At 32.9% G+C, this 23,752-nt stretch overlaps 5 protein-coding genes across 6 annotated transcripts; 1 reads left to right on the top strand and 4 right to left on the bottom strand.

Moving 5' to 3' along the window:
- Positions 1-1,082: 1,082 nt before the first annotated feature.
- LOC136418690 (glycoprotein-N-acetylgalactosamine 3-beta-galactosyltransferase 1-like) lies at positions 1,083-3,307 on the top strand. The gene is made up of 7 exons (XM_066404841.1): positions 1,083-1,121; positions 1,252-1,385; positions 1,442-1,662; positions 1,729-1,870; positions 1,928-2,087; positions 2,783-3,004; positions 3,054-3,307. Exons 1-7 carry the CDS (start codon positions 1,098-1,100, stop codon positions 3,288-3,290), a joined length of 1,140 nt encoding a protein of 379 aa, XP_066260938.1. The 5' UTR covers positions 1,083-1,097; the 3' UTR covers positions 3,291-3,307.
- Positions 3,308-6,097: 2,790 nt separating this feature from the next.
- Positions 6,098-11,206, bottom strand: LOC136415956 (E3 ubiquitin-protein ligase MARCHF6). 2 transcript variants are annotated; one of them, XM_066400886.1, is made up of 7 exons: positions 11,057-11,206; positions 10,627-10,772; positions 9,962-10,188; positions 9,533-9,685; positions 9,275-9,394; positions 7,807-8,916; positions 6,098-7,295 (listed from the first exon to the last, which is right to left on the bottom strand). In XM_066400886.1, the coding sequence occupies exons 2-7, from the start codon at positions 10,764-10,766 to the stop codon at positions 6,391-6,393; spliced, it is 2,655 nt and encodes an 884-aa protein (XP_066256983.1). In that variant the 5' UTR covers positions 10,767-10,772; positions 11,057-11,206; the 3' UTR covers positions 6,098-6,390. The 2 variants fall into 2 exon arrangements, with proteins under 2 accessions (XP_066256983.1, XP_066256993.1); XM_066400896.1 differs by lacking the exon at positions 11,057-11,206 and having other exon boundaries at positions 7,807-8,913; positions 10,627-10,874.
- Positions 11,207-11,344: 138 nt separating this feature from the next.
- On the bottom strand, positions 11,345-12,256 carry LOC136419398 (dehydrogenase/reductase SDR family member 13-like). The gene is made up of 4 exons (XM_066405681.1): positions 12,099-12,256; positions 11,915-12,020; positions 11,722-11,851; positions 11,345-11,490 (listed from the first exon to the last, which is right to left on the bottom strand). Exons 1-4 carry the CDS (start codon positions 12,254-12,256, stop codon positions 11,345-11,347), a joined length of 540 nt encoding a protein of 179 aa, XP_066261778.1.
- A 1,437-nt stretch (positions 12,257-13,693) lies between these two features.
- On the bottom strand, positions 13,694-16,153 carry LOC136418808 (retinol dehydrogenase 11-like). Its single transcript, XM_066405031.1, has 5 exons — positions 15,960-16,153; positions 14,623-14,827; positions 14,404-14,528; positions 14,042-14,349; positions 13,694-13,987 (listed from the first exon to the last, which is right to left on the bottom strand). The coding sequence occupies exons 1-5, from the start codon at positions 16,099-16,101 to the stop codon at positions 13,808-13,810; spliced, it is 960 nt and encodes a 319-aa protein (XP_066261128.1). The 5' UTR covers positions 16,102-16,153; the 3' UTR covers positions 13,694-13,807.
- Positions 16,154-17,479: 1,326 nt separating this feature from the next.
- Positions 17,480-23,386, bottom strand: elg1 (enhanced level of genomic instability 1). The gene is made up of 7 exons (XM_066405680.1): positions 22,952-23,386; positions 21,033-22,543; positions 20,329-20,940; positions 19,745-19,881; positions 18,928-19,532; positions 18,326-18,867; positions 17,480-18,001 (listed from the first exon to the last, which is right to left on the bottom strand). Exons 1-7 carry the CDS (start codon positions 23,384-23,386, stop codon positions 17,746-17,748), a joined length of 4,098 nt encoding a protein of 1,365 aa, XP_066261777.1. The 3' UTR covers positions 17,480-17,745.
- Between the last annotated feature and the right edge of the window lie 366 nt (positions 23,387-23,752).

Genomic DNA, 23,752 nt, shown 5'->3' with positions numbered 1-23,752 from the left:
GTTATGATTCCTTACACAGAAGAATATCTTCCGATTATGTGATGATTACGTGAAATTGAAATTTCAGCAAGATAACGATCCCAAACATTCTTCCAAATTAGTAAAAGGATAATAATACGTTTTCCGATCTCATTTATAAATCGGAACTGAATTAATGAAGAACAAAATTTGTTATAAAGAGAATGTGTCTTATGGAAATAAGGAAAATAAAATAAATCGGGTGTTTTATTCACCTTGTTTGCGAACAATCATATTAAACAAAGAAAAAGAAAATTATGATTACTATAGTTAGTAATAGTAGAGATTTATTTTTAATTTCCGAGGTGAGAGGCATCCTTTTTTTGCCACTTTTTGACTTGGAAATTAAGCCCTAAATCTAGTTCCAGAAAACAAAAACATATAAAGCTTGCCGATTATTGTCGTTAAATATTAATATCAGTAATACCATTGTACTATTGTATATTCATTTTAATAAATAATTAGGTAATAATAAAATAGCATGAATCGACAAAAGGCTGTCTTAATTCCCCATTTATTCCTATTCTGGTTATCTCCTTAAAGTCGAACGTACATGTATTTCGTGCAATCGTGAAAATTTTTCTTTTTTTTCATATTTATTTGATTTTTGTAACAAATAGAATCTAACTTTCGAGTGTAGACAGAAAACAAGATCTATTTTTGAAAATCTTGTTTGTTGAGTTAAAAATCCTAAAATATGAATGATGAAGTATGTAACAGAGAGTGTTCCAGTAATTCCTGCTAGGTAACCTGAACTAAACGTCAGAGTGAAGGTAAAGATTAGGTGTTTTTTTGAAAACCCTGCATTCTATTCAGCTAATAAACATTCATGACTTATCGCTTTAACACATTCTTCAAATTTTCTTTTAAAACAAATAGTTATGCTAAAAGTGTCGGTAAATATGCTGATAATAAGATAAGAATAATCACGATGAAAAATTTGTTAGTGCATTTTTAACATCGTTACTACTACGTACTTTAGTAAGGGCAAGTTTTAATTTTGAGAAATGAAAAAGACTATATCTCGCAGAGAATAAATATTTTCAGTATTGGAATCTTCTGTATCAGTAAAAACTACTATGAGGAAGTTAAAATCTTTCTCGGTAAGCCTTTCGTTTGGTCATTGACAGTTTTAAGCCATTATGGCATATTTTTTTCTACTCCCGCTACTTGGCTGAATGTTGACTTGATGAAGTTTCAAAGCACTCCAAATTCAATAATTTATCATTCCAGAGGAATAGAATTTTTAGGACAATTCCAAACGCAGAATACTTCCTGGCTGGCCTTGGAATTGGTAGCATAATTGGAATTTTGCTCATTACGCAAATTGGTAGCATTAGCCTGCCTCGGAGATTTTTAATTTTCAAGTGAGTAACCTTTAAGCATAACAAATCTTGTTTAATGTTCTTTTTGCAAATACAAGTTTAGAGAAAAATGTCCAAGAGTTCTCGGATGTTGGAGACCACAACGAAAGCAATCACGACAGTTTCATTAATGGGTCGATAGCCCAACAGCTCTACGATGAAGTGAAGATACTCTGTTGGATTTTAACTGGCCCAAAGAATCATGAATCAAAGGCTAAACACGTAAAAGCCACTTGGGGTAAAAGATGCAACTATTTGCTCTTTATGAGCACCAAAGAAGGTATCTACCTGTTAGTTCAATAGAATATTCCTGGCATATCACATGTCATATCCTCTTCTGTTCCAGATCCTTCATTACCATCTGTGGCCTTACCTAATCTAATAGAAAATCGAGACAATCTATGGGGAAAAACCAAAGCAGCGTTCAAATATGTCTACGACAATTATTACGATAAGGTTGACTGGTTTTATAAGGCTGATGATGACACGTAAGCCTTTAGGTTAAATTCTTCTTCCGAGCATAAAACAACTAGTAAAATATTTAGCTATACTATTGTCGAAAATATGCGATACATGCTTCACTATCACACAAAAACGGAACCAATCTACTTTGGGTTCCGCTTCAAACCTATAGTTAAGCAAGGTTATATGAGTGGAGGCGCTGGATATGTGCTTAGCAAAGAAGCACTAAGAAGATTTATACAGGTACCTCCATCTTAGGCCACAAACGTAATATGTGCATTAATGTCATATTAGCGTCAAAGTAATTCTTATAGAAGTGAAAGTACACGCGGATTGAACTTAGCAAAGACCATCTTAATTCATAATATCAGACATAGTAGTTTTAGTGTTATCCAGATACTGTAGGTAATGGAATCAGTGGGTGTATTATAGGTGTGTTATAAGGGATACAAGTTTCAACGTGAACTAGTTGTTAATAGTACCACAATCAGGCTGTACCAAACATAACATTCACAATAATAAACTTAAAAACTGAATTAGAAACAATAAACAAATTCTGTTGAAGATGCAACAAAATTTTGATTTAAGACTTGAAAATGTATTGGTATAGACGGTCGATATTTTCTTTACTTATCGTATTCAAAAATAATCATAGAAGCAATTTTAAGTATGTAAATCAATAACTGTGTAATTTATGCAAAATTTACATAATTAAAAAAATATTTTGACACCCCGTAAAATAAAAAAGAGCAATTTTTTATAGGGCAAATTTAGCTGAATTGCTTTAATTCTTCCAGAGGTACTAGTTGAAAGGTTGACACCTTTTCTCGAAAGAGGTGTTTCATTCTCTTACACCCGCTAATTCCATCATTTTAATTCATTATGGAACAAATGGGCCTTAGTTTTATTAGCAGGAAAAATTTAAGTATTTTCTGTAGGAATCGTTACCAGATCCACATAAGTGCAAAAAAGACAACACGGGAGCTGAAGATGTAGAAATGGGCCGATGTTTGGAGGCTGTTGGGATAACCGCTGGAGATTCTAGGGATAGACAAGGGCGCAGCTCCTTCCTTCCCTTATATATCGACAGTTTTTTAATTCCAGGGAGTCTCAAAAAGGACTTTTGGTTCTGGAGTTATATTTATTATCCTTTTAAAGAAGTAGGTTGCGTGGACTGAATCTTCCATGAGTTAAATAACTATTTTTTAGGGTCTTGAATGCTGCTCAGATAATTTGATCTCAATACATTACGTAAAACCGAGCAACATGTATCTGTTAGAATATTTAATCTACCACGTGAAACCATTCGGGTTATCGTACAATCCTAATTTTAATACAGTGGTTTTCGGTAATCCCAATAACACCGTGGATTTTATCAAATTGGAAAAGTCTCGACCAGATTCATATAGAAACACCTCGATCATTCAAGTTAAGCGAAAGTTGTGAAAACATTAAAAAAAAACAATAAAGAATCTAGTTGGGACTATTACATGTAAATTTAGAATCATTTACGATGCGTATATGTATGTATAATCAAATCAAGTTGTGATTTATTATATATATATATATATATATATATATATATATATATATATATATATATATATATATATATATATATATATATATATATATATATATTTGCTACTGAATAAAAAAACATGGTTTGAATCCACTGCTAGTTATAATACAGTTTGTAGTGATGGTTTTAATGTAATTATTTATTTTCTGTTGTCAAAGAGAATGAGTGATGACTTTGTAAAAAGTGGTGGCTCAGAAAGCATAAGTATACATATGTATACATATATTAGTTTTAAATGTGTTTTCATTTCTATTTTCATCGTCGGAAATTAAAGGCAACAAGTTCGAATAAAAAAGCCGTGCTCACACAATTCTATGGCATTCAACGTTTCAAGAGCATGTTCGGAATGGCCTTTTTTTTATTGATTATTTCAAATAATAAAAATTATATTTTTTGGAAAAAAAATTAGAAAAAATGCATCAGTATGCAATGGCGAGAGACGTCACTTTGTTTTGTCCTGATTAGTGACGCCACCTAAACACCATGCGTAGCACTAGCTGCTAAACGGGGACAGAGTCCTATCACTTAATGCTCGATTTAGCTAGTCACCCTTAGATGGCGCCATATAAAATTACAAAGAACATTTAGCGTAGTTACATGTAAATAGTACTAGATCAAGTTTCGAATGGTTCACACATCCACACAAATGAGTGTTGCTCACGTAACCACTCATAGCTGGTTATTTTTTCTTTTGTATCCATGATTTTTGTAACAGGCGAGCAAAACACTGTTGTTCCAATTATATCATAATTCTCAGCAACAATTTTAAAAAGCAATAATGCTGAAGAAAACTGATAAGCGACAGCGTTTACGTGTTAAATAATAACCAACGTAATTCAAAAAATTTAAAGTAGATACAGGCTGGACAAATTAAAATGAGGTTTAAGATGGCTATATGTAAAACCTTCTCACTTTTAATTTATCAAATTTGCGGCCACCTGTTTTCAGGTTTATTTAGTATTAATTAAATTTTAACGAAAAATTTCAAAAATTTCAACTATCATTTCAATTCAATGGCTTTTAAAATATGAGGATGAATTTAGAATTTATTGGTACTGGTACCTAAACGACTATAAAATTCAGAGGCATAACTGGTAACGAAAAAAAAGCAGACATTTGTCTTGAAGTTTTATAAATCTACAGATCTCAATTACAATACATGATTTATAATATGACCTAATGTACATCCATGACCTATAATTTATATTTACAATCCGTATATTATTTATAATGGAAACGTGAATATGTAATCTCAACGAAAACAGGTTAGTCCAGTTAATTGTCTGTCAAGGTGTGCTAATAAGTCGCAAAAATAAATTCATTCATGTTCACCAATTGACAAGAAAGTGACCTTTTAATCACACAAAGCAGGCCGTAAAATATAGCCTAGACATTAAAAGTGATACCTTACAGCCTGCAACTTTTTCACTCTATCGCTATTCTTATAAATCGGAGAAAAAATAATGTATTTTAGTCGGCGAAAGCGCAAATTTACTTCGTTAGCTTACTTTATAAGCCTCATCTTCGCCTCGGTTATGAGAATCGCCGCAGCAATAAATTTGATACTTTCTTGCTTTATGAAACAAATAACTCTTAATCAATATGCTAACAAGAAATGATCAAAATGTGGATGATCTCAACATTTTGTTGCATAGGAACGTGTTACGTTTTTTTAGTAAAAAAACTAGTTGGATAGTCGATGAACTAAAATAACATTCCAATGAGTTTTTTTACTAATTCGTGATGGTTCAGTGTTCAGTTCAAAATGAACGACTCAAAACAAAAATCGTCACATAAGCGTATGAAAAAATGGCTCCTTTTTAGTTTTGAGTATTGCTTATACTATTTTCTATAACAGATTTGAAAAAACTGATCCAAAGTGACATGAAATAAAGAGTATTCATGACTAATCATGAGTTAAGAATAATTAATTGGTGTCGTTAGAAAATTCAAAAAATTAAAAAAGGTGACTTGTAAAAATAGTTTCACTAGCGCAGAGCTGTCAGTAATAGCTTAAACCAATTATACAATAAAAATTTCAAATTAACTATTTTAACGTACGACGATATTCAACTCTTCGAGGTAATTAATACTTCGATGTAGTCATGGCTTCAAATAAAATTGGCAGCTCCGCACTGGAGCAACTATTTCAATAAGGTATAATACAACCTACTATGGCCGTATACGGGGTAAATGAATTACCCCGCATAGGCCAATATTTAATTTACAAGATTGCTTCTATGTATGAAAACGGTGGATGATCGAAATGAAGATGGCTGGAAAAAACGATTTACACAACGGTTCGAAGGTTTTTTCGAGTTTATTTCTCTGAAGAGAAATTTAGTATACAGGGCAAGTCAAAACATCTTGGCAAAGCAAAGTCTGGGGAACATTCTACATTTTATCGAATAATTATTATTGAATGTTCCTCGAGATTTAAAACAAAAATCCTCAACCTCTATACACAAATGCAATCCTGTACTTGCTAACGACATGTCCTTCTAAATTCTCTCTTGGAACTACTACGTCAGCTTATATCACAGAAATACTAGAATGGAGAAGAGGATTTTAAGCTATGAAAAATATCAGTTTATATTCATATTCACAAAAATAGATATACCATTCTTCAAGCTTTTTGCAACTCAGATGTACCAGGAAATGAAAACAGTCCTATGAACAACAATCAGAATGTTTAATAAACATTGAAAAACTATTAACATTCATGTCCCGCTTAACAAAATAGAACCTTCAATTTAAATTATCAACAAAATAAACTTGATACAAGCTTTTATTCGTTCAGTCTAGGGTTTCAGTTATGATGCCATTGGAGCTTAAAAAATGGAACTACGAACGTTTTCATCACTTTCCCATAACATTTTCATCACTTTACTCCAAATAAACCACAACAGAATCACAAATCAAAAGTCCAACCTTTGATTAACAACCTAAGAAACTATCAAATCCCTAAGTCGAGGCAGTTTGAGTTTTAGCTTTCCTGTGATCGTAGTTGACCAGTCGTTGTCCCACTAAATATTTATCGTTCTTAATGTGCTCATACAGATTCTTGAACTGCCTAATTTGCAAGACGATAGCTACATTAGCCGATCCTAGTAGCAGCAAAAACGGATATAACCTTCGGGCAATAAGATTCCTAAGCTGTAAGTTGCTGACGAACATTGGAACGATAGAGTAGGCTATTACATAGGGTACAGCCAACGCAAAACCTTGGCATACTATCACCGGTAGAGCTAATTCTTTGAAAACAAATTGTAAATTCATGTCTCTGATACCATCCCTGTAGACTCGTTCAATGGCAGCGCGAAGGAACCAATCAGGACCCATCATGGTAACAGCGCAAGCAATTTTTGTGTAAAGGACTCCCAGAGCCCAGTCTTGCCAAATGAACAATATCGGAGTTTGATGGATAGGAACTCGCAAAGGAATTATAACAACCAACTCCAATAGGAGGCCAAAAAGCAGGGGAATAATACCAAGTAATAACACACTCGCAGCGAAGGTTTTTAAACCTAAGTAACCCCAATGTTTTAACCTCTCCATCATCGCAGCTCGCCCTTGAGGCAACCAACTGAGAACCAGTGTTACGCCTCTGGTAGCCAGCCAACAAAGGTACAAACCACAAGCTGAAGTGTATAATTCATGAACTTTGACCTCGGTTTTATCGGTAGATGCAGATATTTGAGGACCTGGAGGCGGAGCGCCGACCAACCACAAAGCCATTACGCGGCGACCCAGCCATACTGGAACGATTACGGCCACCACGGAGAACAAGACGAGGGACCAGCACACTAGGACTAGTAAAAAAAAGAGTCTGATGTGGAAGAGTTTTGGACGCTCGTAGGGTTGATATCCTGAAAATAAAACATATCGAGTTAATAGTGTGAAAGGAACAGATGCCTAACATTCTTATAATAGCTACTTATATATAAAGAATACAAAATGATATTTTAAATTTATGAAATATGATGGAATTTTAAATGTTCGACGCGAAAACAACGCGGATATTTCTCAAGGGCCTCTTGAAATCAAGACCGACTTTCACTACTTTAAGCGCCAATATAAAATTCTTTGTAAAACGTGTTTTACATTTGAGTGCAGAATAAATCAGTGTGACAAACAAACAAAATGTGCCAATTTGGTTCAGTCAAAAAAATTATGGTGGATAGGAAATTTTTCGTGCAAGAAAAATCACCTGGGATAGCCAAGGTGGTTTCGCATACAAGTCGCAAAAATACTTTTTTAATGTGATAGACACTAGTTAAAAAAAATCCTAAATTCTCGCCAAGCATAAAATTTCATCTCAACGTTGTATCGGTATTTACCTATGATCTATGTACCTAATAATATAAAATAAAAACTCACCAGTGGGCGGTTCCATCAAAAACAAAGCCTGATGTGCAGCTCCTAAGCCCTGTCCAGCAACGTTTTCTTGCCTATCCCCATTATTCTCTCTTCTATTTCCATCATTGTTGCTTTGATCTCCCAACAAATATGATTGCAAATCCAGAATCCACGCCATAACTTTGCACCACCATCTGACAAAAGCCTTCAACCAAACTCTGGTATGTGACTGTTCGAGAAGAGCGGGCAGAACCACTTGAAGTAACAAAAGCTCTAAGCTGAGCTCATTCACTCGAGTTTCATTTGAATTTAAAGATACTGTGTACGGCAAAAACGATGGTAAATTCAATTTGATTATTCTGATTGGCAGCCAAAGCATGACCAATACTGCACTTCCGAAAATTACCGCTGATATAATTAGCTTTCTGATATGCTCCAACACGGGAAGGTGAATCATTTCTTGAATTGGACTAAAATCTGGATCATTAAAATTTCGCAAAAACCACAATACTCCTGGACGTACAATTTCTCGAAGAAGTAGGATAAAAGAAGCGAAGTAATACACATAAACCATACCTACAAGCCAGTGAAGGAAAATTGAAGTGCCTGGGGCTGCTCTAAAGCTCGCTTCCCGATCTTTTAGGGTGGCTTCAAACATGTTTAAGGAACATATGTCCAACCACCAACCACACACCAATGGAATAATACCGATTTCTATAACCGACAGCATTGAAACTTTAACAACGACGTAACAAAGGCCTAACATTCTTTTGGCGCTAAGCAATCCTAACCACCCAGATATTCGATGCATTACCAGGAAGAGTATTCCAACGCTGTTATACCCAAGTAAAGTGGTCAACAGACCCTCAAAATGGCTTTCAGCGGCGTATTTCTGAAGGTTGAAGAGGCTAAGGGTGAGCACTCCCATATGGTAGGGAGCATAGGCGAAAATAATAATGAAAATGGTGTTCAGACTGATCACCCAAAAAACGTGTTCGAGAAACATGAGGGAACCATCCAAACCTAGAAGACGTTCCCAGGTGATTTCTTCAACAGCGCGATCCCATTCCATGGGAATCCAATTGTTGTCTTCGCCCACGTTGCCGTCTTGGTTCTGTTGGAATTCCTCTGCTGGAAAAAGAAGAGAACTTGCAAGACTAAATTTATCAAGTCAAGTTAATATTTTTTTAATTATTTAATTTTTTCTATGACTACACATTGGTTCAAAACATCCTTTTATTCACAAATTAAAAAAAACAATACAAGGATTCCTGACCAACAATATTCAGATAGACACTTACCATTCAGTGTTAAATAGTTTACAAACTATGTTTACTTTAAATTTATCAATAATTACTAAAATTCAAGAAAAATTGGATTGTTCCATTTAAAAATTAATTTTGATGATTGCAGTCATAGAAAAATACCATTTTACATCTTTTTGACACTGTGTTGTATAACACATTTTTTTTGCTTTATAAATACTTACGTTCTTCTACGGGAATATTGTTCACTACATTTTCCTGTACATTTTCAGGAATATTTTGTAGGGCTTGAGGAGGATTTTCAGCCTCAGGTACAATGTCATCTCGTTGCAGCCAATCTGGACCTGAAGTTAAATATGTAATTATAATAATAAATACTTTAACTGGTGATCATGCCGCTCCACCGCAATGTAGGCATGAAGTTGTGGGAGTGAGTATATAATTTGGTTGACTGTAAATAGAATGCATAAATTATTACTTACCCCCGCCATGTAGAATTTGTTCTCTCAACCACACCAAACCTGCGAAAGCCAGCAGTGTGCAACAGACTACAAGACACCCATGAAATATGTCACTTATCACATTTTCGCTGGATAACATTTCAAATGGCAAAGTGAGTATGGCATCAACAGTGCCTATAATGGCAAAAATGCAATTAATGCAATTATTGTGAAAGATAAATTGAAAACTGAAGCAAACAAGATGTCATAAAAGTATGATAACTAGAAAACTGTTGTTCATAATGTTATTGATCGATGGCAATTTTTAAATAATTTGTAAAGTGTTTATTCAATAACAAAATAAATAAATTGGAATAAAGTTAAAAAATGAGAAAATTGTAATAGCTAACTTCCTTCAGAGATCAAAATTCATGTCTGTTATTTGGGGTCAAATTCAAATTTATGACTTACCAGCAAATAAAGCTCGATAAATTCTACATGCCGTCAAAGGTACCACACCTAACCAAGCTATAGCAACCAAAGTATAGTGCAACCAATACTTGACTGCAGTAGCTACAGATGACAATAAACCAGACAAAAGATCTTTTACTGGCAGTCTTCTAGGCATGTCAGGAGAATAGATAGGAGTAAATGAGAATTTGTGGCCACATAGTTCACAAAATTCTTTTCTTGAGTACCTGTGAACAGAAGCTAGATGCAATAGTGTAATTTGAACCAACAAAAAATTAATTTAATTAGGATTAGACAAATTATGTCTTCAAAGACATGTTGTAAAGTACTTAAGTATGTAGAAATAACAAAATACTAATAAATGAAATAGAAATCCTAAAAAAGTTTTTTCCTAGGTTTTGGAATGTGGCATTGTCTTGTATGACAGAATCAAGTATAGAATATTTTACTATAAAATAGCTAGATATAATGAATGCCAAGTAACTGTCAAAATGTAGTTCTCAGTAACAACCACTCAGTATTTAAGTGCCTCTACAATATTGTGCTTTAAGTACTGTTATTGCCTAAATAGCAATATAAGATGAGTATGTATGTGGGACAATGTATTTGCCAATTCAATAAATTTGCAGATACATATCTACCTTTGATTCAAAAGCACTGTTTACCTCATCCATTGTACAAGACATTCTTGATGAATCCATTTGATACTTCCAGTGCAAATACAAGGATGGAACAAGGGACGATCAGAGCCACCTTCTGAACGACATACCCTGCATATATCCCCATTGGACAATTCTTCTGACATGTTGAACTGCAATAAAATGATGGAAATACTAATGGGACGGTATCCCAAATGGACACCTTCCTAACTGTTGACCCTGTGAATAATAGGGCTCTGCTCTCCATGTAATAAATAGTCTTGTCATAGATTTAATAAAATATGTTGCAATAGCAATACACAATTAATAATTGTTTGACGAGTTAGAATGATAAATTGCCAATATTATTAAATAATAAATAAATTTGATAAAGTATTGCGTGTCTCTTCTGCATTGAAGGACAAGTTTTAAAATGCAGTTATAAGTGGAAACTTACTTCGTGAAACTAAGGGTCAAAATGTGTGTTGTTTCATTACTCCTTATGAGGGTAGGGGAGTTGTTTATTGTATGATTAGCTTGTCTATTGACTCAAAATTTGTTTTAAGGGGTCAGAAAGTCCTCAGTTTTGAGCGTTTAGTAGTAAACAATATATATATATATATATATATATATATATTTATTTTTTTTTTGTCAAAAATGTCAATGTCAAACAAAAATAAAAGTCATCGTTTATTTGCTTTGATCACTTATTACTTCGGCAATTGTCATTAGTGTTTGGGTGCATTCAAATCTTCATCACATGCAACGCAAAATATCTATTTAAAAGGGGAACTAAAAATGAAAACAAGACATCACCATATATTCGCCCATCCACGCGATGCATATATGGCGTCAAAATAAGGTAGTGGGTAGAAGTCCAATAATAGCTTACTAGAAGAAATACTCGATTGATCACCAAACACCGGATCGCGTCATCCAGTTAACTGCAATCAACATGCGGTAAAATATCACTTTTTGCACTCGTTACATTAAAAGATTCGCAATAGTAATACGAATATTATTTATTTGATAAAACTGATAAATTTATTACTATAGTGTGAAAATATAATTATTTTGGATTTAATTTCACTAAATCCACTGTTTCATCTCATAACTTTTTACGCAGTTCTAGGTCTTGAATTGATTCATATCTTGATTGGAGGCGACAATCTTGGAAATACTCTCCAGAAAGTAATTTAATTCCTTTTTGAACATTGTAATAAATACTCGTTTGGGTTCCCTCTAGAGGAGTCTGCAAAAAAACAAACAAAACAACCATGAACTTATTAATGATTTTTAGCCTTTTTTGTTATACCTTTCTCAACCAAAATATTAAGATGGTTCCGAGAATTCGAGTGAATGAAGACAAAGTATCAAATATCTTGGTATTTATAAGTCCGGGATGTACGGAATAAGTCGTACTTGTTTACCTCAACCTTTTAGCTAATTTGGTAGTGAAAAGAATATTGTAAACTTTGGTTCTACAATAGGAAAACCACTAGGACGTGATTCTTTTAGGAACACTGTTCAAGTTTTTAACATCAAGAGGCCCAAATCGTTTTAAATGCTTCGTACAGATTGATGAAACGTTTACAATTCCGGAGTTGGAGGTCTTAACAATAAGATCTAAAACGTAGCTAAGTTGAAAAATACACATTTTAAAACAAAGATGATATTACCTAACAATAAATTAGTAAGTAAAAATGGCCGAAAGTAATTTGAAGCGTTCATTAAAAGGAAGTCATCTTCAGCTTTGCGTCAATCCAATTCCTGCGTTGTTCAGCAAAATGTCGATTCTGTAATGGTGTAGATTGAAGGTTGTGTCAAAATATTTGTCAAACGTCAACCCTGTCTTCAGATGTAATGTCGACAAATTCTCCGATGGACTTCATTAACGCTACATCTAACTTTTTGAAGATTATATTGGGATTGTTTGTAGTTTTTTCAATTTTATCTTCTGCGTATTTTCCTTTCTCCTCATTTCGACAAACAAGGATCACTCTGGCTCCACGCTTAGCAAAGTCTTCAGCAGATTCATATTCAATGCCTGTTTAAAATTTAGTCGAGTTGGGTTATTGTAGATATGAGTATTGAAAAAGCATGACACTTAAGTATTGTTTTTATGATCTTGTTAAAAGTAGTATTTTACCGCACGTGTTTACCAAAAAATTACATAACATCTTTCATATTTACTTGTAAAACTAGAAGTTTTCTTACTAGTGTTTGCACCAGTTACAATCATTGTCTTTCCTATTAAACAAACGTTGTTCCTGTACTATCTTGTAGATAATTTTAGATACATTTTAAAAAGAGCTAAAACTGCTCCAACTATAAGTAAAGCAACCCATCGAAATCCATCATAAAAACCTCAATGTTGAGCTCAGATTGGGACCATTTAATTTAATTCGCTACAAATACTTTCTCATTTGAATCATTTTCTGTTCGAAAGTTTTGTCAGATGTTGATTTGTCATTTAATGTCAGATAAAAAAAATATAATAAGCCAGATTAAATAGGAGGAAATATTAAGTGAGATTATACGTATTTGGATGTAAATAAAGTGGTCACTCTGACATCATTCATAATTTCAAAGTTACCAGGACAAGGTACTAAACAATATTTAAAGTAATGTAGATAAGATGTATTATATTTTCGCATTGTCAGATTTTTATTCTTTCAATATGTAGAGTGGTTCCTAAACATGGAGCACACGAAGTTCTGTTCTTTTAGCAAGAAATACAGACTTATGTGAAGAAAGTATACATTCGGAGACGACAGGGCATATTGACCTTAGAGCACACACTCATGACCCTTTACTTTTTAAAAAAGGGCCATATTATTGGGTTGTTAATCCTTACAACAGTTTACCTTATCATATAAGAAACATCCAAAATTTAAAGACTTTCAGGAGAGCTGTTGTAGTTTAATTCAGAGATCTGCTTTTATAGATTTTCGTTTGTTGAAATAATTTGATGATCTTAAAACTTGAAATCCTTAAACGCAGCTAAAGTTTGTGGTACGTTAATTGAATTGTTTATGTTTTTTCCTTCACAATTAAGTAGAACTTAAAATTACTCAAAACTACATGATTATTTTCAAATATTTTAGTTTATTCAGTAATACATAATTTTTTATTACAAGTGCATCTTAAGATAAAAAAATATTCATAAAAAATAATAATCGCATACTATACCGATTAACGAAATGTCTTAAGATTTTAAATTCACAAAATTGGTACTGACTTCCCACAATTTTTTAGGCAAATCTGGATCGCGAAGATTGTTGTATCTGTCCACAACATGACAGTTTTCGAAATGTTCGCCAGATAGATTTTCAATATTCTTAGCCACACTGCAATAGATACTGGTTTGTGCACCTTCTAATGAACTCTGAAAATTATAGGGAATGTAGAAATTAAAAATAAGCAAGTGAATAGATTTTACCTTCCAAACCCATTTAAAAATAGCAATAAATATAAACCGGGTCCACTTAGACATAGTCTTAAAGATATTGGTATTTACTACACCTGGATGTAAAGAGTAAGTAGTTACAGTTGTTCCCTTTAGCTTTTCTGCCAGGTGTATAGTAAATAAAATATTGCATGCTTTACTTTTTCCATAAATTTCCCAAGATGCGAAACGTTCATTTTCCGGAAAGGCGTTCACTTTATTGACATCTATTGACCCAACCATCTTAGCGGCTTCCGAAGACACATTTACAATTCGTGAATTTTCTGTCTGTTTGAGCAAGTCTAGAATGAAGTTCTATTTAACATTATTGTTTAGGGTGGTTTGGATAGATTTACCTAAGAGTAAATTTGTCAGTAAGAAGTGTCCAAAATAGTTGCCAGCCATGTTTAATTGAAAGCCATCTTCACTTTTTGCTGGATCTTGAAACCCTGATCCAGCATTATTCAATAGAATGTCTAACCTGTAAATGTTAAGCCGTTATGTGAAAATACACTTAACTTAAGAAGACACATTTTGATATGTGCAATACCATATCAAAAATGTTTCCAACATACCTTTTCTCAGTCTTGTTTATGTCTTCTGCAAATTGTCTCACGGACTTCAATGAAGCTAGATCCAAATGTTTGTATATGATGTTGTTGTTATTTGTAGCTTTTTTAATTCGTTCTTCTGCGTCTTTTCCTTTGCCTTCATTTCGACAAGCTAAAATAACTCTGGCACCACGTTTGGCAAAGTCTTCTGCCGCTTCATATCCAATACCTGAAAACGATTTGTACTTAACCCACGAGAATTCGCGTGAAAGAAAATAACGCGCACGGTCGAAAAGACCGGCACAGCATTTTTGATGATGAACGTTTTTTTGGACAATTATTAACAAAAGAAAAGGCTTATTTTCTGCTAATTACAAGTAATTAATGCACACTAAATTTTAAAAATACATTTAAAAAATATTTTCTGAATTAGTTATTTTTTGTCCACGAAAGAATGCCATTCTAAGTTAGAAAAATAAACAAACAAGTAAATTAAAAAAAAATAACATTAATAGAAGAGAATTTTGATTTTCTTGCGCACAAGCTGGACAGGAAGGAATGTATGTTCACGACATATGTATTTCTTGCATTTCATGCAATGGGTTCTAGTAGCTCTGTTCTTCCACGTACAGAATTGGCATCGCCCACGATTGGCTCTTGTAATAATAGCAGCATTTTCTGGTTCTGAAACTTTTAAAGTTTCGTTAAAACGCAGCTTCATTGTTGTGGGTAGATTACTCATCTGTCGACGCATTTTTAAATGGGGTTTTGCAAGTTCCATAGCTAGAGATTTCAATTATTTTCGGCGGATCATATGAACTCCATTATTACCTTCAAATATAATTTGACTCTATCCCAGCTATATTCAAACACCAACAAGATAACCTTCAGTATTCCGATCGCAAAGCATTCCTAGAGTGGGGGAATTTTCCGAGCTCTTCGAGACAAATGGTTCAAATTTGAACAAAAACTCGGTCTTTTTTTCCAGTACGCGGGTTAAATATCACAATTATTGTACAAAATATTTTTCCATCCCTCTAAAATCTATTGACTGTGAGGAAACAATGTTCTTCCATGAGCCTGTTATTTATTTGGATAATTCCAAAATGGTTATCTATTAGGAATTATGTCTTTTGGAATCTTATTTGGACGAGATGGAAAGGGTTTATCTATTTACTTCTGAATAGTGTGTATATTCTCGTTTCACCATATTGCCACAAATATTAAAGGCGATTTAACAAAAGAGATAATAATTAGCAATCATTAAATGATAATTTGACGCATTATCGAAGTTTCTAACATAACTTAATGTTGAAACAGAAGTCTCAAATTATTTAAGTAAAAGATAAGAAAAATCTTACCGGAATTTGCTCCAGTCACAATAACTGTCTTCCCTACCAAACATACGTTACTTTTGCACCATCCTGTTCTTAATTTAATGAATACCTTTATAGCAATTGCAGTTAAAACACCCCAAAATAGAATAGACGTGCAACAAGCCATTGCATCAAAATTTCACAGTCGCGTCCCACTAGAAATCGCGAGTTCTTATCTTATTTGACGCTTAAAAAATGCCAAATCATTGGATTCGGCAGAACGGATATATAAACATTTAAGTTAATGAGATAATAACATAAGTGCCTATATGTATCTAATGTTATGAAATCTTGAATAGCAGATACTACAGCGACGTATCTTAATTTCATGGAGTATGACATCTGGTTACAATTATTATTTCATGCAACCAATGCATAAAAACGGTAAAAATCGATACCTACTTTTAAAAAATATGAGTAAGCATCATGAAATAATAGATATAACTTTGAGTATTGTATCGCCTTCTGAAATCAATTTTTATACAGATGGATTATTATGCAACTATAAACCTTGTTTTCAATTTTTTATTTAAGAATATAATATATTAAACATTTGACTTGCATAGCTAGACTTTAAATTCACGCAAGTCACAGCTATCGTGACATACACTTTTAATCATATACAGTGCGTCCAAGATAAGGATGTTTAAGATGGGAATTTGATTAATGGTAATAAATACAAACTTGGTTAAGTGCAAGAAAAATAACTCATTTAGGGGAGTAGTTTTAAGGTACAGTTTCAGTTATTTAGAAAAAACACAATTTTCGAATTTCTCTTACGTTTTTTTGCAATTTTTTCATAAAATAATTTGTTATAAATATATTACATACATAAAGTCCGATCAATTTCCTTCCATAATATATGCAAGTAGTATTTTAACATGATATAGAAAACTGTAGGATCTTGTAGTTTGTATCCCAACCAGGCCAACAATGGTGCAATTTCGAGACGTTAGTGTTTCGGGAAACGTTGCGAAGATGGCGACAGCGTCATTAGTATGCTTAGAATCGAAGCGATTGTTGATTGAACAGTCAAAAAAGCTTAGCCTTAAATTTGAACATAGCTTCTGCTACATGTTCAACGATTTTTCTTTTTAAATTTCTCCAGAGGGGTGGTAAAATACTGCCCTGTTTTAAATAAATGAAAGAAAATATTCAAGCGATGTTCTAGAATCGGCGATGCTTAAATAATTTATTTGAGGACTGAGGTTCAACATTGTGTCATTTCATTGTTTTGTAATTACTTTTCCTACATTAAATATCTTTTTAGTGTCTATATGAATTAAACTAGTTTTAATTTAACGGGAAAAAAAATGGCATTGGACAAGGGATTTGTTATATTATTGAGTGTAAATTAGCATTAATACATTAAAATATCAAATGAGAAAATGCAGTTATATTAATTTCCGCTGCTTAGCATCTTTTTGCCTTTATTGATTAAATTAAATCTTATAGGAGGGCTATGGATTGTACACATAAAATCTCTAATCATAGCTTCCCTAATTACTATGGAATCATAACATCATCGACGTCGTTTTATTTGATATTTATTTTAATAGAAACCATAAATAAAAAAGCAATGGAGATGACCACGTTGTGACTTATTAAATCGCTAAATAATGAGCTATATACAATACCATTATTCAGCTGCTATTTGTTTTAGAAAAAAGGCGAGAAAATGTACTTTATAATTATTCAATATCCTCAATAAGTCTCTTAAAGCTTGTAGTGTATAAAATCATTTTGAGCAATAACACTTCTTATTTCTGATTCAATTACAACTCAAATTTAAAATAGTACAGGCTAATTTACAAGCAGTCGGGTTAAAATCTAAACTTAATTCTTTAAAATAGTGTCTAAATCTATTTTGCCTCTTAGTATTCGAATCCGCTCGTTTCTCTTCAAGTCTGGTTATTTCTCGGAGTGCTGGCAAATAATCTAAAGACACGGATTTCCTTTCTAAAATGTTTGATATCGGCAACGATTCTTTGAGATAGTGCTCGCAAAGATGTATATTGGCACGCCATCTAAAAATACAAATTTCGTCAGTCTTAAATAATTCCCTTTATTCGAATATGTAAGAAAACTTTATTATCAAAATTGAGTTAAGTTTTGGCAAAAAATATAAATTTTATGGTATTTTTTTAAAACCAATTTCATATTTGCACTGTAAGTAAAAATAGCCCGTTTCAAGTTAAGGTTTCCTTAACTCATTATTTTTTGGCAATTTATATTTTTTAAGTCATAAGAAATTAATATGAAAGTATTCATAAACTCCAAAAAAATCTCTAAAAATTTTAAATTAATTAAAAACTTTACTACATACGTCTTTGAACGTTTTGAAATTTTACCTTCTTTCACAGGCATCAGGAAGAGACATATTTATACCATTACTCGTACCCTCTATTTTCTCATAACTCTCTATACAACCATTTAACAAATTATGTGAAATATCTTCACTCAAACTATCTTGCAATGTGACATAGTCTTCTTTCCTTTCAGATAATTCTATAGAATTTAAAACATCAAAATGCCAACTTTGGATAACAGGCTCATTTGAATGATGCATTCCCGTATTTTTTAGTAGGCAATCAGACATGATTAGTGAATCATAGATTTGCATAGCTGATTTTAGTTTCAGCCTATTAGCTTCGCTGCTGCTTTCGGGTATGTACTTTGCTTTTTTAAATGGAAGTCCTTTTTGTCTCTTAAGGCGTTCAGAGGCATTGCTTTGGGAGTTCATAATATTGGGGAGGTTCCACCAAATGGTGCCTAAATCTATTTTCTCTGGTAAACAGAATTCTTTGTTGACTCGAAATATCTCAAAGCTGCCAAGGCAGTTTTTGTGCGTGAAATATTCGGCGTTATCACACTCATCTTCTTTGATTTCCACCTTCAAGCATGAAAATTCACATTAATAAAAAATCTAACCTCATGTTTCATCATAATTTACCTGTAATTCATCATCTATAGCTTCTAAATCACAATCCACAACTGACCCGCTCATATCCGTTTTAATTGGAAATACTCTGCATTTGTCCCGCTGACCTCCGCTTTGACACCAAAACTGTACTTCTAATAAAGTTTTCCTAATATCTCCCTTGTTATATTCCAATAAATTTCCAAGATGCCTTTTATCCACTAACATTCCTTCTACCAAGCACACTATTTGCAACCAAACGGCCAAACAATGCATGGATAAACGTTGGAAGGATACGCATTCGTATTGGCTGATAAACTTTTGGACATGAGGAGCTGAGTTGTCTGTTGTAGTTAAAATTATTGGTCTTTTGCTTGTCATTATTAGTTGACAAAGCGAGGATAAGAATCCTTCATCTTGTTCGAAGATTAAGTCGATGTCTTCTATGAGTAATATACACATTTTTTTACTGCCTTTTAGGGATAATTTGTCATTCTTTTCGTTGGGTTTGTTCGTTGTTTTTAGTTCGACGTTTATGGATGTCGACGAGTTTATGAATTTTGACAAGGTAGGACTTTCGCTTTTTCTGACTTGATGCGATTGGGTGGCTTCTTGAAGTTCTTGAAGTAGCTTTTTACCTACATGTCAGAGCACCATTTAAATAATAAAACAAAAGTTCTTATTTCTGATGGCAATTAAATATTCATTAAGAATTCTTGCATTATTAATTTCTACTCATAAATATTGTAAAAAATCCAATGTGTGAAACAACTAATGCTGTGTTTAGCATGAAATAAAATTTTCATTTTATAAAAAAGACCTGTTTAGAAGAATGATAAAACATACACACCTGTTCTTTTAGTTGAGGCATTAAGCTCCAAAACATTCAGTTTTAACTCATAGGCGGTGGCGTAAACAGCACTAGTTTTTCCGCTTCCGTTGGGGCCGTAAAGTATCATAGTATTGCCAGGCAGCCTAGAGCTATCTCTAAACAAAAAAATATTAGTAGTTCATGATTTTTTTAACTTTAATCAACCAATTTTGACGAAAGAATGTTTATTGAAGTATGGTACTGAAGGTGCAGTGAAAATTTTGAAGATCGCTATTGGTATTTGGTAAAGGACAAAAAAGACAACTTCGATCAAATTTGGGAAAATTTACACTATTAAATGAATGCTCTAATTTAAATACCCAACCAACCGATAAAAAAAGATTATGTAATTAATTAGAAAATGTATTGTTTTGGGCGAGAAGTGTGAAGTCTCGCGATATGACTCTAGTTTATGTTGATTTGTGTCATATTGCAGGATGCCGAGTTACTTATTTTGCAAAATCCCACTCGCTACCAAAAAATTACTTGTTTCCCAACATTAGTTTTAGATGAAAATGGGGTAAAATGTATAATAATCACCTCACGCATACATGCTTTCTCACCTGCTATCACAGTCACTGGTCTCAAACTCGGACTCGCTAGTACCACTGACCCCTTTTCTTGACTTTGCATTGATTTCCTGACTGTAATTTTTCCACATTTCTAACCATTTCTTCAGTTCCTGAACACTGTGATAATTTCCTATTATCTCCTGCGTACTTTTAGGCTTATACTTCTCTGGCCACATCTCGTGATTCTTTGAAACCACACTTGCCCCTCCATCATTTTCTTTTACCTCACTTTTTCTTTCCAATTTTTTCAAATGCCTTTTAAGATTTTTTTTACTGTTGGTATTATTGTGAACTAGGGACTTCCCACTTTTCTCATATACATGCTTAAAAACCTTATAAACTGGATAATTTGGATTTTGCGTCTTGATTTTGTAGAGAAAACTCTTCAAGTGTTTGACTTTCTTCATTTCAGTGGTTAAATTTATTTCATAAGGGATGTTGCGAATTACCAAATTTTCATAATTCTGATGTTTGGTGCTTATTTGCAATGTTGAGATTTCTTTATAATTTAATGTTGGTTCTGGAAGGCTCCAATATGGGTTGTCACACTTCTGTTGTACATGGCTGATAAGAGGGAAAGTATCAAAATCTTTTTCTTCTATCCTAAAATATGTAAGAAAATTGAAATAATGAATTCTATTTCAAAAATAAATAATATAAAATATCCAGTAACACCTACAGCAAAGCTCACTCACCTTTTACGCCTTTCTACAGTTTTTTTCAACGAATCAGGAATTCCGCTCATCAAAAATTTCTTTCTTGCCTCAATGACCTGGTTAGTAATCTTTGGTTTCGGCGTTGCCTTTAAAAAAACGGGTGCCATCTTGGGAGTTGTTTTCATCACTCCTATATCACATATTGAATCTGAATCATCTGATGATAACTCAATTTTTTCTATTGAGTTATCTTTATTAGATTTCCTAGATTTTTTCCTGGAAGGAAGCTCATTGTTATGCTTATATTTTTTGGTCCGGTGTGAGATATTCTTTAAATCACCTGCCACTTCTCTATAATTAATATCTTCGCGTTTTCTTAACGTTCTTCTAATACTTGATACATCAATTTCTTTTATTTTATTGACATGTACATTAATAGTGTCTTCATCTCCTTTTTCAAAAAATGTTTCTTGTGCTTTTTCAGTACAAAGAAATTTATTTTGAGTTGGAATGGATGAATTATTTACTGAATCAACTCCAGTAAGTACATTTTTAACCAACTTTTTTCTTTTTGCAGGTTTAGGCAATTCATCAGTGGAATCCTTTTGTTTCTTTTTGCTAACATTGCTATTTTTTTTAAAATTATGTTGCCTTTCTTTATCCACATTTTTCTTGCTTTGCTTTGTTTCCTTGCTATTAATGTTCATTTTCAAACAGTCACTTTCCACAGGGCAAAAATCTTCTAAAGAATCATTTAAGGATGGTTGACTCTGTGGGTTGTTTTCATATTTTGATATTAACCCTTTAAGTTCACTTTTTTCACAATTATCATTAATCACATCTGAAGTATTACATAATTTCCTTTTCCTCATTAAAGAGGACTCCTTCTTCTTACATTGGGGAGTAAACATTTTAATTTTAATGACTTCTTTTATATGCAATTGAGGTTCTTGGTAAATTTCAATAATATCTTCCTTATCTGTGTTATCAATAACTCTGTGAAAGTTAAGTAAATTACTATCTCTCTGCTTCTTTTTTGAAGATTCCACCTTTGATATTACAGTATCTTGAGCATCTTCATCTACCATTTCTTTAGATTCTATGTTACCTTTTAAATTACTTAAAACATCATTAACAATACACTCTGATGTTGATGAACTGATCTCCCTAGTATTTCTTTTGGATTTTGAAACTTTCTTCTTTTCAGTCTGTAATTTTTCGGCATGTAACAGTTTTTTTAGTCTCTTGGCTCTTTTTTCCAGTTTTTGATTAATGCATTGCTCAATGTCCTCATCATCTCTCAAGCGTTTCGAAGCCCCTTTTTCATTAGCCCAATCTTCAAATAAGCTTTTTCTTGCTTTTAACTTACTCTTTTCTTCTGTGGGAGCGTTTTCCAATTTGTTAAAAGGTTTGCCTTCAGAGTTGGAACCAATTATATTATTTCGACTGTTCATTAAAAACTGAAATGCATTTATTTTTGGAGTAAATTTAGATTCATCTAGTTCTTCCAAATTGTTCTTTGTAATTAAAGGATGATTGTCTAAATTTTCCTAAAAGATAAATGTTGTAAATAAAAGTAAACAAAATCCACAACTAAAAAGACTGCTTTCTTATGAGATAGAGTTAATTTAAAAAACCTAGGACGGTACAGTACTTAGTTTTCACATTTCCTCTACAACTAAATATTTTTGAACTCATATTCATATGACTTTTTTGCTTCTGATTGAATTATCCCATATATCAATCTTATCTAATTTCTTAAGTCATTTTTAATAATGTATTACTAATATTTCCAATTTTTATTAAGCTTTGACCATACATATTTGCCACTTACATCTCTAGCTTGATTATGGCAAATTTTGGAATGTGTCCTGTACCTTAATTGATATGAATAAATAAGTGCCTTATATATTGATTGTATCCACAACTGTTGCATAAACCAAACCCTAAAAACTCACCTTGGCAAATGTATTAACTGCCTCTGCCTGTGATCCAAGATTTGATGTACCTTCAAGTGTTCCATTTCCATCACCAGTAGAACTTAAGCTTTCGAGAGTTGAACTGTCGCTTTCTTGACTGATTGTTATTATGCCACTTGTATTATGAGATATTAAATTCAACCTACTTGAATGTAATTTTGCGACATTTTTCGCTTTTGGATCCGAAAACTTCAGACTGTTTTTCTTTTTTTTAATTTTTCGTTGAGTTCCCTTCTCTGTCAAATCATCTGTTCTCAACTCTGAATTTGAAATTACTTTTGTTTCAATTTCTAACGTTGATGGGTTGATGGGTTGAATAGGTTCCTGGGAGGCGACTGACGGACTAAAATTTGTGAGGCTGCTTGGGTTTATGGTTTTTGAAGGACTCGAGAAGTAGGAGGTAATATCTTTCATACTGTCAAGGATTCAGGAAGAAGGCAAATTGAGATGTTTAAGTACCATAGTTTTAAACGTTATGACAGGTCCATAGTAGCACATAGAACAATAGAATTATGACACAATCCTGAACCTAAATTACTTGAAAAAAAATTATGATAAGTAAAAATGAAACAAACATTTATAAAATTCTCAAAATATATGGGCGCCAATTAATAAACAAATTTTGACTTTTAGCGTGACATTGACTTAGGACATATTGGTTCTAGCTTCCTATATTTCAAACTATAAAGTAAGTCGGGTATAGGAAGACTTATAATCGACTTTTAAGCGAAGTTGTTCTATGAGAATTAGTATTTTCGAAGATCTTAGAAGATGAAATAA

Source organism: Euwallacea similis, chromosome 2 (genome assembly GCF_039881205.1).
Source record: "Euwallacea similis isolate ESF13 chromosome 2, ESF131.1, whole genome shotgun sequence".
Classification (NCBI taxonomy): domain Eukaryota; kingdom Metazoa; phylum Arthropoda; class Insecta; order Coleoptera; family Curculionidae; genus Euwallacea; species Euwallacea similis.
This window is presented reverse-complemented; position numbering and strand designations above follow the sequence as displayed.

What these genes read in the sequence shown, in the direction of transcription:
- LOC136418690 (XM_066404841.1), top strand. Translation starts at nt 1,098, where the DNA reads ATGAGGAAGTTAAAATCTTTCTCG. An exon ending in GGAAGTTAAAATCTTTCTCG is followed by an intron (nt 1,122 to 1,251) that starts GTAAGCCTTTCG and finishes TTATCATTCCAG; the next exon opens with AGGAATAGAATTTTTAGGAC. An exon ending in TATAAGGCTGATGATGACAC is followed by an intron (nt 1,871 to 1,927) that starts GTAAGCCTTTAG and finishes TAAAATATTTAG; the next exon opens with CTATACTATTGTCGAAAATA.
- LOC136415956 (XM_066400886.1), bottom strand. Translation starts at nt 10,766, where the DNA reads ATGTCAGAAGAATTGTCCAATGGGGATATATGCAGGGTATGTCGTTCA. An exon ending in ACAAATTCTACATGGCGGGG is followed by an intron (nt 9,395 to 9,532) that starts GTAAGTAATAAT and finishes ATTTAACTTCAG; the next exon opens with GTCCAGATTGGCTGCAACGA. An exon ending in CAATATTCCCGTAGAAGAAC is followed by an intron (nt 8,917 to 9,274) that starts GTAAGTATTTAT and finishes TTCTTTTTCCAG; the next exon opens with CAGAGGAATTCCAACAGAAC.
- LOC136419398 (XM_066405681.1), bottom strand. Translation starts at nt 12,256, where the DNA reads ATGTGTATTTTTCAACTTAGCTACGTTTTAGATCTTATTGTTAAGACC. An exon ending in CCTAAAAGAATCACGTCCTA is followed by an intron (nt 12,021 to 12,098) that starts GTGGTTTTCCTA and finishes GAGGTAAACAAG; the next exon opens with TACGACTTATTCCGTACATC. An exon ending in AATTCAAGACCTAGAACTGC is followed by an intron (nt 11,491 to 11,721) that starts GTAAAAAGTTAT and finishes TATTTCTTCTAG; the next exon opens with TAAGCTATTATTGGACTTCT.
- LOC136418808 (XM_066405031.1), bottom strand. Translation starts at nt 16,101, where the DNA reads ATGGCTTGTTGCACGTCTATTCTATTTTGGGGTGTTTTAACTGCAATT. An exon ending in TGTGACTGGAGCAAATTCCG is followed by an intron (nt 14,828 to 15,959) that starts GTAAGATTTTTC and finishes AATCGTTTTCAG; the next exon opens with GTATTGGATATGAAGCGGCA. An exon ending in ATAAACAAGACTGAGAAAAG is followed by an intron (nt 14,529 to 14,622) that starts GTATGTTGGAAA and finishes TAACATTTACAG; the next exon opens with GTTAGACATTCTATTGAATA.
- elg1 (XM_066405680.1), bottom strand. Translation starts at nt 23,386, where the DNA reads ATGAAAGATATTACCTCCTACTTCTCGAGTCCTTCAAAAACCATAAAC. An exon ending in TGCCTCAACTAAAAGAACAG is followed by an intron (nt 19,533 to 19,744) that starts GTGTGTATGTTT and finishes TCTGACATGTAG; the next exon opens with GTAAAAAGCTACTTCAAGAA. An exon ending in CCTGATGCCTGTGAAAGAAG is followed by an intron (nt 18,002 to 18,325) that starts GTAAAATTTCAA and finishes TTGTATTTTTAG; the next exon opens with ATGGCGTGCCAATATACATC.